General features: G+C 34.5%; 1 protein-coding gene across 1 annotated transcript in view; it reads left to right on the forward strand.

Moving 5' to 3' along the window:
* LOC140919655 (uncharacterized) overlaps window positions 1-11,530 on the forward strand; it is a 30,956-nt gene extending 19,426 nt beyond the window's left edge. The window contains exon 3 of the mRNA XM_073366258.1: window positions 11,276-11,530. Within this exon, the coding sequence (XP_073222359.1) occupies window positions 11,276-11,530 (255 nt within the window). The remainder of the gene's footprint in view (window positions 1-11,275) is intronic.
* The last annotated feature ends 279 nt before the right edge of the window (window positions 11,531-11,809 follow it).

Raw genomic sequence — 11,809 nt, forward strand, 5'->3', positions numbered from 1 at the left:
GCTGAACCAGAAACATTGTTATACATTTAGGAGAAGAATGCTATAAGGGTCTCTTAGTCCTCGATTTCATTTTATGGCTAGTGATTGAAATCTGAAGGGGATCCCGAAATGCATTTATAAATCTGAAACGGATCATCGGACTTTTCGGGCAATTTTTCTACCCCTCGCCAAAAATGGACCAAAATCTGTATTTTCAAACCAGATGATGGCTAGTGTTTTGATATCTGATGCGGAACCCAAAACACTATTATATATTAAGGAGAAGAATGCTTAATGGGTATCCTCGTCCCCGATTTCATCTAGACTTTTCGAGTGATCTTCGTACCACCCGACAAAAATTGACCGAAACCCGTATTATCGAACAAGACAATGGCTTGTGGTCGAAATAAGACGTGGAACCCAAAACACAGTTATAAATTTAGGAGAAGGATGCTATAAGGGTCTCGTGGTCCTCGATTTCATCTACTATTAGGGCGATATTCGTACCACCCGACAAAAATGGGCCGAAATCCGTATTTTCGTACAGGACGACTACTAGTGTTTGAAATCAAATGCGAAACCCAAAACACAATTATAAATATAAGAGGATATTTCGATAAGGGTCTCCTAGTCCTCGATTTCATCTGGTCTTTTCAAGGATTTTCGTACCACCCGACAAAAATAGATTGAAAATCGTATTATTGGATCCGACGATGGCTAGTGTTTGAAATCTGGCGCTGAACCCGAAAATATGGATTTTGTTCCATTTTTGTTATGTGGTTCAAAAATCGCCCGAAAAGTCCAAATGAAATTGAGGACCGGGTGACCCTTATAACATTCTTCCCCTAAATTTATAAATGTTTTTCGGGATCCGGGACAGATTTTAAACACTAGACATCGTCAAGTCCGAAAATACGGATTTCGTTCCATTTTTGTCGTGTGGTTCAAAAATCACCTAAAAAGTCCAAATGAAATTGAGGACGGGGTAACCCTTATAGCATTCTTCTCTTAAGTTTATAACTGTGTTTCGGGTTCTGCGTCAGATTTCAAACACTGGCGATCATCTGGCCAAAATATGTGGATTTCAGTGCATTATTGTTTTGTGGTACGAAAATCTCTCGAAAAGTGCAAATGAAATCGAGGATAGGGAGACCCTTGTAGCATTCTTCTCCTAAATTTTTAATTGTGTTTCTAGTTCCGTGTCAGATTTAACACACTAGCCATCTTCTGGTCCGAAGATACAAATTTTGTTCTATTTTTGTAGGGTGGTTCAAAAATCGCACGAAAACTCCAGAAGAAATCGAGGACCGTGAAACCCTTATAGCATTCTTTTCCTAAATTTATAAATGTGTTTCGATTTCCACATTAGATTTCAAACATTATCCATCATTTGGTTTGAAAATATGGATTTCGACCAAGTTTTGGCGGGTGGTATGAAAATCGCCCGAAAAGTCCAGATGAAATCAAGGATAGGGAAACCCTTATAGCATTATTCCCTTAAATTTATAACTATGTTTCGGGCTACGTGTGAGATTTAAAACACTAGCCATTGTCTGGTCTAAAAATACCATCCATTGAGGACTGGAAGACCCTTGTAGCATTCTTCTCCAAAATGTATAATTGTGTTTCGAATTCCGCGTCAGATTTCCAACACTAGCCATCGCATGGTATGAAAATACGGATTTCGTTCTATTTTTGTAGGACGGTACAAAAATCGACCAAAAAGTCCAAATGAAATCGAGGACCGGGTGACCCTTATAGCATTCTTCTAAAAAATTTATAATTGTGTTTCAGGTTTCACGTCAGATTTTAAACGCTAGCTATCGTTTGGTCCGAAAATACATTTTTTCGGTCCATTTTTGTCGAGTGGTTTAGGTGAAATCGAGAACCTAGAGACCCTTTTAGCATTCCTCTCCTAAATTTATAATTGTGTTTCTAGTTCCGCGTCAGATTTCAAACACTAACCATTGTTTGGTCCCAAAATTCAGATTTCGGTCCATTTTTGTCTGGTGGTACGAAAATCCCCCGAAATGTCCAGACGAAAACGAGGACTGAGAGACCGTTATAGCATTCTTTTACAAAATTTATTACTGTGTTTCGAGTTCCACGTCAGATTTCAAACACTAGCCATCTTCTAGTCTAAAAAAATTGATTTCGTTCCATTTTTGTCGAGTGGTACAAAGATCGATCGAAAAGTCCAGATGAAATCTAGGAGTGGGTGACCCTTATAGCATTCTTCTCCTTAATTTATAATTATGTTTTGGGTTCCGCGTCAGATTTCCAACACTAGCCGTCGTCTTGTCCGAAAATACAGATTTCGGTCCATTTTTATTGAGTGGTACGAAATTTTTTGGAAAAGTTTAAATGAAATCGAGGACCGAGAGTTCCTTATAGCATTATTCTCCTAAATTTATAACTGTGTTTCCATTTCAAACACTAGCGATCATTTGGTCAGAAAATACGGATTTCGGTCTATTTATGTCTGGGGGTACGAAAATCACCAAAAACGTTTAGATGAAATCGAGGACCTAGAGACCCTTTTAGCATTCTTCACCTAAATTTATAATTGTGTTTCGGGCTCCGCGTCAGATTTCAAACACTAGCCATTGTCTAGTCCGAAAATACGGATTTCTTTCCATTTTTGTACGGTGGTTAGAAAATCCCCCAAAAATTATAGATTAAATTGAGGACTGGGAGACTCTTTTAGCATTAACCTTCCAAATTTATAATTGTATCTCGAATTATGTGTTAGATTTACAACACTAGCCATCGTCTGGTCTGAAAATACGGATTTTGGTCCATTATTGTCGAGTGGTACGAAAAAAGCCCCAAAAGTCTAGATGAAATCGAGGATCGTGAGACCATTATAGCATTCTTCTCATAAATTTATAACCGTGTTTCGAGTTCCTGGTCAGACTTCAAACACTAGCCATCGTTTGGTTTGAAAATACGAATTTTGTTCCATTTTTGTCTGGGGGTACGAAAATCACCCGAAAAGTCTATATGAAATTGAGGATCGGGAGACCCTTGTAACATTCTAATCCTAAATTTATAATCGTGATTTGAGTTATGCGTCAGATTTCAAACACTAGCCATTGTCTGGTCCGAAAATACGAATTTTGATCCGTTTTTGTCTAGGAGTACGAAAAGTTGAGATGAAATCGAGGACCGGGAGACCCTTGGAGCATTCTTCTCTTAAATTTATAATTGTAATTCAGGAGCCGCGTCAGATTTCAAACACTAGCCTATGTCTGGTCCGAACATATGGATTTCGGTCCATTTTTGTCGAGCGGTACGAAAATCGTCTGAAAGTTCCATGTCGGGGGGCCCGAACTTATCGAGGACCGGGAAACCGTTATAGCATTCTTTTCCTAAATTTATAATTGTATTTTGATTTCCATGTCAGATTTCAAACAATAGCCATGTTGTGGTCCGAAAATATGATTTCAGTCATTTTATTATTGTGGTACGAAAATCACCCGAAAATTCCAATAGAAATCGAGGACTCGGAGAGCCTTTTAGGATTCATCTCCTAAATTTATAATTGTGTATCAAGTTCCGCATCAGATTTCAAATATTAGCCATCATCTGGTCTGAAAATTCGAATTTTGTTCCATTTTTGTCAAGTGGTACGAAAATCCCCCAAACATTCCTAACGAAATCGAGGACTAGGAAACCCTTGTAGCATTCTTCTCCAAAATTTATAAATGTGTTAAGGATTCCACGTCAGATTTCCAACACTAGCCATCGTCTAGTCCGAAAGTACGGATTTCGTTCCTTTTTGTCGGGTGGTACAAAAATTTCCCAAAAAGCCAAGACGAAATCGAGGACCTGGAGACCCCAAGAGCATTCTTTTCCTAAATTTATAAATGTGTTTCGATTTCTGCATCAGATTTCCAACACTAGCCATCTTCTGCTCCGAAAATACGGATTTCGTTCCATTTTTTATCGGGTGGTATGAAAATCGCCCAAAAAGCCCATATCAAATCGAGGACTGGGAGACCATTATATCTTCGCCTACATTTATAAATGTGTCTTGAGTTCCACGTCCGATTTCAAACACTATCCATTGTCTGGTCCCAAAATACGATTTTTTATCCATTTTTGTTTGGTGGTACGAAAATCCTCCGAAAACTCCAGATGAAATCGAGGATCGGGAGACCCTTGTAGCATTTTTCTCATAAATTTATAATTGTGTTTCGAATTATGCGTCTGATTTCAAATAATACCCATCATCTTGTCTGAAAAATACATATTTCGTCCCATTTTTGTAGGGTGGTACACAAATCGCCTGAAAATTCCAGAAGAAATCGAGGACCGAGAGACCCTTATAGCATTCTTTTCCTAAACTTAAAACTGTGTTTCGATTTTCGCTTTAGATTTTAAACATTAGCCATCGTATGGTCCGAAAATATGGATTTCAGTCCATTATAATCGGGTTGTACGAAAATTGCATGAAAAGTACAGATGAAATCGAGGACCAGAAGACCCTTATAGAATTCTTCTCCTAAATTTATAAGTGTGTTTCGAGTTCTGCGTCTGATTTCAAACACTAGCCATCATCTTGTCCGAATATACAGATTTCGGTCTGTTTTTGTTGGGTAGTACGAAAATCGATTGAAAAGTCCAGATGAAATCGAGGACCAGGAGATCCTTATAGAATTCTTCTCCTAAATTTATAACTGTGTTTCCTATTCCGCGTCAGATTTCAAACAATAGCCATCGTCTGGTCTGAAAATACGGATTCGTTCCATTTTTGTCAGGTTGTACGAAAATCACCTGAAGAGTCCAGATTAAATCGATGACCGAGAGACCCTTATAGAATTCTTCTCCTAAATTTATAATTATGTTTCGGGTTCCCCATCATATTTCAAACACTAGCCATCGTCTTGTCCGATCATACGGATTTCGTTTTATTTTGGTCGGGTGGTACGAAAATTGAGGACCCGGAGACCCTTTTAGGATTCTTGTCCTAAATTTATAATTGTGATTCGAGTTCCGCGTTAGATTTCAAATACTAGCCATTGTTTGGTCTGAAAATACAGATTTGAGTCCATTTTTGCCTGGTGGTACGAAAATCCCCAGAATAGTCCAGACGAAATCGAGGACAGGGAGACCCTTATAGCATACTTCTCCAAAATTTATAATTGTGTTTCAAATTCCGCGTCAGATTTCAAACACCAGCCATCATCTGGTCCGAAAGTACGGATTACGTTCCAGTTTTGTTGGGTGGTACGAAAATCGGTCGGAAAGCTCTACTAAAATCGAGGGTTGGGAGACCCTTAAAGAATTCTTCTCTTAAATCTATAACTTTATTTCGATTTTCGCTTCTGTTTTCAAACATTAGCCATCATTTGGCCCAAAAATATGGATTTCTGTCCATTTCTGTAGGGTGGCACAAAAATCGACTTAAAAGTCCAGATGAAATCGAGGACTAGGAGACTCTAATAGAATTCTTCTCCTAAATTTATAATTGTGTTTCCGAATTCGCGTCAGATTTCAAACATTAGCCATCGTCTGGTTCAAAAATACTGATTTCCGTCCATATTTGTCAAGTGGTACGAAAAACAGCCCGAAATGTTTAGATGAAATCGAGAACCAGGAGACCCTTATAGAATTCTTCTCCTGAACTTATAATTGTGTTTTGGGTTCGAGATCAGATTTTAAACACAAGCCATCGTCTTGTCCGGAAATGCGGATTTCAGTCCATTTTCGTCGGGCGGTACAAAAATCGTTCGAAACGTCTAGATAAAATCGATGATCGAAAATCGTTCGGGTTCCGTGTTAGATTTAAACATTAACCAACGCCTGGTCTGAACATACGAATTTCGGTCCATTTTTGTTTGGTGGTATGAAAATCGCCGATAAAGTGTAGATCAAATCGAGGACCCGATACCCTTTTAGCATTCTTCTCATAAATTTATATCCGTTTTTCGAGTTCTGCTTCAGATTTCAAACGCTAGCCATCATCCGGTCCAAATATACGGATTTCGGTCCATTATTGTCTGGGGTTACGAAAATCGCCCGAAAAGTAAAGATGAAATCGAGGATCGAGAGACCCTTGTAGCATTGTTCTCCTAAATTTATAATTTTGTTCTAGATTCTTCGTCAGATTTCAATCACTAGCCATCATCTAGTCCAAACATACGGATTTCGTTTCATTTTTGTAGGATTGTACAAAAATCGCCTGAAAAGTCCAAAAGAAATCGATGACTAGGAGACTCTTACAGCATTCTTTTCCTATATTTAAAATTGTGTTTCGATTTACGCGTAAGATTTCAAACATTAGCCATTGTTTGGCCTTAATTTATGGATTTCGGTTCATTTTTGTCGGGTAGTACGAAAATCGCCCAAAAATTCCAGATGAAATCGGGGACCGGGAGACCCTTATAGAATTCTTTTCCAAAATTCATAACTCTGTTTTGATTTCAGGTTCAGATTTCAAACATTAGCCATCGTCTGGTTCTAAAATATGGATTTCCGTCCTTATTTGTCAAGTGGTACGAAAATCGCCCGCAATATCTAGATGAAATCGAAAACCAGACGACCGTTATAGAATTCGTCTCTTCAATTTATAATTGTTTTTTGGGTTCTGCATCAGATTTCAAACACAAGCCATCGTCTTGTTTGAAAATACGGATTTCGGTCAATTTTTGTCGAGCGGTAAAAAATCGTTCGAAATTGATAAATATGGATTTGGGTTCTGTGTCAGATTTTAAACACTAGCCAACGTCTTGTTTGAAAATATGGATTTCGGTCCATTTTTGTCTGGTGGTACGGAAATCACCCATAAAGTCAAAATGAAATCAAGGACCCCATACCCTTTTTGCATTATTCTCATAAATTTATAATTGTTTTCGAGTTCCGCGTTAGATTTCAATCACTTGCCATCATCCGGTCAGAATATAAGGATTTTGGTCCATTATTGTCTGGGGGTACGAAAATCACCCGAAAAGTCAATAAGAAATCAATGATCGGGAGACCCTTACATCATTCTTTTCCTAAACTTATAAATGTGTTTCAGATTCTACTTCAGATTACAAACACTAGCCATCATCTAGTCCGAACATATGGATTTCATTTTATTTTTGTAGGATAGTACAAAAATCTCCCGAAAACTCTAGAAGAAATCGAGGACCGGGAGACCCAATTAGCATTCTTCTCGTAAATTTATAATTTTGGTTTGAGTTCCACGTCAGATTTTAAACACTAGCCATTGTCTGGTCCGAAAATACGGATTCGGGTCCATTTTTGTCTGGTGGTACGAAATTTCCCCAGAAAAGTCCAGACGAGATCGACGACCGGGAGACCCTTATAATTGTGTTTCGAATTATGCGTCAGATTTCCAACACTAGCCACCGTATGGTCCGAAAATACGGATTTCGTTCCATTATTGTCTCGTTGTACGAAAATCACTCAAAAAGCCTTGATGAAATCGAGGACCTGGAGACCCTTAAAGATGGATTTCGGTCCATTTTTTTAGGGTCGTACCAAAATCGACTGAAAAAGTCCCTAATAGAATTATTCTCCTAAATTTATAACTGTGTTTCCGATTTTGCGTCAGATTTCAAATATTAGCCATCGTTTGGTTCGAAAATACGGATTTTCGTCCATATTTGACAGGTGGTATGAAAATCGCCCAAAATGTCCATATGAAATCAAGAACCAGGAGACCCTTATAGAAATCATCTCCTAAATTTATAATTGTGTTTTAGGTTCCGCATCAGACCAAAAAATTTGGACCACTCGACCAAAATGGATGGAAACCCTTATTTTCAAACCAGACGATGGATAATGTTTGAAATCTGGAGCGGACCCCGAAATAGAGTTATAAATTTAGGAGATGAATGCTAAAAGTGTTTCTCGGTCCTCGATTTCATAAGGACTTTTTGATAATTTCTTTCCACCAGAAATCTAGTGTTGGAAATCTAACTCCGAATCCCAAACACAGTTATAAATTTAGGAGAAGAATGCTATAAGGGTCTCATTGTCCTCAATTTCATCTAGACTTTTCATGCGATTTTAGTATTACCTGACAAAAATTGATTGAAATCCATATTTTCGGACAAGATGATCGCTAGTGTTTGAAATCAGATACGGAACCCAAAATATATTTATAAATTTAGGAGAAGAATGCAACAAGAGTCTCCCAGTCCTCCATTTCGTTTGGACTTTTCGGGGGATTTTCTTACCTCAGACAAAAATGGATCGAATCCGTATTTTTGGACCAGACGATGGCTGGTGTTTGAAATCTGACGTGAAACTCGAAACACAATTATAATATTAGGAGAAGAACGCTAAAGGCGTATTGGGCCATCGATTTCATTTGGACTTTTCGGATGATTTTCGAATCACCCGATAAAAATGGACCGAAATATGTATTTTTGGACCAGACGATGGCTAATGTTTGAAATCTCACGCGGAAATCGAAACAGAGTTAAAAATTTAGAAAAAGAATGCTATAAGGGTCTCCTAGACGTCGATTTCGTCTAGACTTTTCAGGCGATTTTTGTACCACCCTACATAACCAAAATAATAATAACATATAATAAAATAGATTTGTCAAATAAAGAAATAACTACATATTTATTTGACAACTCAATATTGTTTATATGTTATTATTATTTTAGATATTAAGTACAACTACTAAAAGAAGATAGTGATAACATAAAATAAAATAGAGTTATCTAATAAATATGTAATGATTACATTATTTGACAACACTATTTTATTATATGTTATTACTATCATCGTTTTATAGGTTTATTTCATAACGAATATAATAATAACATTTAATAAAATATAATTATCAAATAAAGTAATAATTACATATTTATTTGACAACTCAATTTTGTTATATGTTATTATTTTGTTCGTTATTAAGTACAACTACTAAACGAAGATAATGATAACATAAAATAAAATAGAGTTGTCTAATAAATATATAATTATTACTTTATTTGACAACAATATTTTATTTTTTGTTATTATATTTGTTTTGTAGTTTTAATTCATAACCAAGATAATAATAACATATAATAAAATAGAGTTGTCTAATTAATATGTAATGATTACTTTATTTGACAACAACATTTTATTTTTTGTTATTATATTTGTTTTGTAGTTTTAATTCATAACCAAGATAATAATAACATATAATAAAATAGAGTTGTCTAATTAATATGTAATGATTACTTTATTTGACAACAACATTTTATTTTTTGTTATTATATTTGTTTTGTAGTTTTAATTCATAACCAAGATAATAATAACATATAATAAAATAGAGTTGTTAAATAAAGTAATAATTACACATTTATTTGACAACTAAATTTTGTTATATGTTATTATTGTGTTCGTTATTAAATACAACAAGCAAACGAAGATAATAATAACATTTAATTAAATAAAGTTGTCTAATAAGTATGTAATTATTATTTTATTTGACAACACTATTTTATTTTTTGTTATTAATATCTTCATTTTATAATTTTAATTCATAACGAAGATAATAATAAAATAGAGTTGTCAAATAAAGTAATAATTACATATTTATTTGACAACTCAATTTTGTTACATTATTTGACACAAAACGAAGATAATAATAACATTTAATAAAAAGTCTAATAAATATGTAATTATTACATTATTTGACAACACTATTTTATTATATGTTATTATTGTCTATGTTTTATAGCTTTACTTCATAACGAATATAATAATAACATATCATAAAATAGAATTGTCAAATAAATTAATAATTATATATTTATTTGACAACTCAATTTTTTTATATGTTATTATTATGTTTGTTATTAAGTGCTACTCAATTTTGTATAATAATCAAAATAATAATAATATATAACAAAATTGAGTTGTCAAATAAATAGCTAATTATTACTTTATTTAACAACACTATTTTATTTTTTGTTATTATTATCTTCGTTTTGTAGTTTTAATTCATAACGAAGATAATAATAACATATAAAAAAATAAGAGTTGTCAAATAAAGTAATAATTAAATATTTATTGGACAACTCAATTTTAATATATGTTATTATTATTTTCGTTATTTAGCACAATTACAAAATAAAGATAATAATAACATATAATAAACTAGAGTTGACAACTCTATTGTATTATATGTTCATACTGTGACACCCTAAACCCCAAAATGACATATATAATAATTTATACTAGATTTTTTTGAGTAAAATTCGCAGCGGATAGAGAAAATTAATTTACAAGGAAATAAAAAAAATTGTAACTAATTTAGGATATCACGTTTCTCAAAGTACACATTGAAGAATTCAAACTTTATTACTCAATTAAAACAATTTAATCTCAATGAACTTGATTTAACTATAAATTCTTATTTTAATTCCAAAAACTTACTAGTACTAAGGTTTTCATATAAAAAGTCTTTTGTATTTACATACTAAAAGATAAATTACAACTCTAAATTCTCGATATCACCTATCAGAGTGGGGTTTCTCCAAAAATTGAACTTCAAGACTCATTAAATTGTAATAACTGCAATTTTGCAAACGCAGGGCCAAGCCAGTCAAACACAAACAACGAAGGAGGTGAGTTTTGAAATCATGTTAATAGTATAATATAAGTAAGAAGAACACTCAAACAATCATAATACATTGTATCATAACACAATCTTTCTTCAAGGAAAAATATCACATTATAAAGTTAAAACCACTCAAGTAAAATCAATGCATTTCACTATAACATCAAATCATCTAAGAGAAATTATTATCACACACAATACCTATTAATCACAACAAAACAATCATAAAAAAATGCAATGCAATGCATGAGCTTATATTTTACTTCACAATGTGGTACCATTCTAACTCTGAAGTACTTGGTTAGGAGGTTTGATACTATGCCACCATCCCGCTGGACAGACAATTCAAATTGGCCATGTCCTCATTGACCCCCTCAACTCAACCCGAGACACATATACGTGACAGTCGAGGTAACATTTGTTGCATGGTAGCTCCCGACATTTGGAGTGCTACCTCCAAGTCACCTAGGAATTCCCCACCTGAATACCTCCAAGGTCTAACAATCTTGCCTTAAGGCTCAACAGCAGACCGCCACGATTACGCTCATTCAGTTGTACTTCCCCGGAATCACTAAGCTTGTCAGTTAAAAACAGCTCGAAATCGGTTAAAAACAGCTCGCCCAAGGAAAGAAACGCAGCTGTTTCTGATTAAACGGAGTCACAATTGATAAAATTGATGACAAAAATGGATTCAGTGGCCGATTTTGTGTGGGATAGAGGTTCAGATTGTTTCAAAATGGCAAGGAATTGATGGGACGAATTTTAGAGGAATATGGTGTTATGCGTGTTGTTGACGGTGCGCTGCTGTTTGTTCTTTCTGGTTTTAATTACAGATTGAGGGGTGTAGATGACAAATGTACAGGTGCAGGAGTAAAACAGTCTGTAAGGCCCAACACAGGGGAGTCCAGTCTGAAGCAGAAATGGAGGTGTAATGAACAACTCGCAGGTGTAGAAAAGAAAATGTCCAACTAGTAATAGCCCAAATTAATATGCCGAAGTAGAAAATAGGGGTGTAAATAGTCGTCTGATCTAAAATTCATTTTTTTCTTTCTAAAAGCCCTTAATAAATAAATAGTTTATTTTACTTTCCTAGAAACTTTTATCCAAAATACTCATTTTAACATAATATCATCTATCCTAAATATAAATAAGTATAATTTTAACCAAAACTCACATATTCAAAATAATAACTATGATTAATACTATAACATCTTTCAAAATAATCATATAAAAATACATCATCTTTATAGA

Source organism: Cicer arietinum, chromosome 3 (genome assembly GCF_000331145.2).
Source record: "Cicer arietinum cultivar CDC Frontier isolate Library 1 chromosome 3, Cicar.CDCFrontier_v2.0, whole genome shotgun sequence".
Taxonomy (NCBI): domain Eukaryota; kingdom Viridiplantae; phylum Streptophyta; class Magnoliopsida; order Fabales; family Fabaceae; genus Cicer; species Cicer arietinum.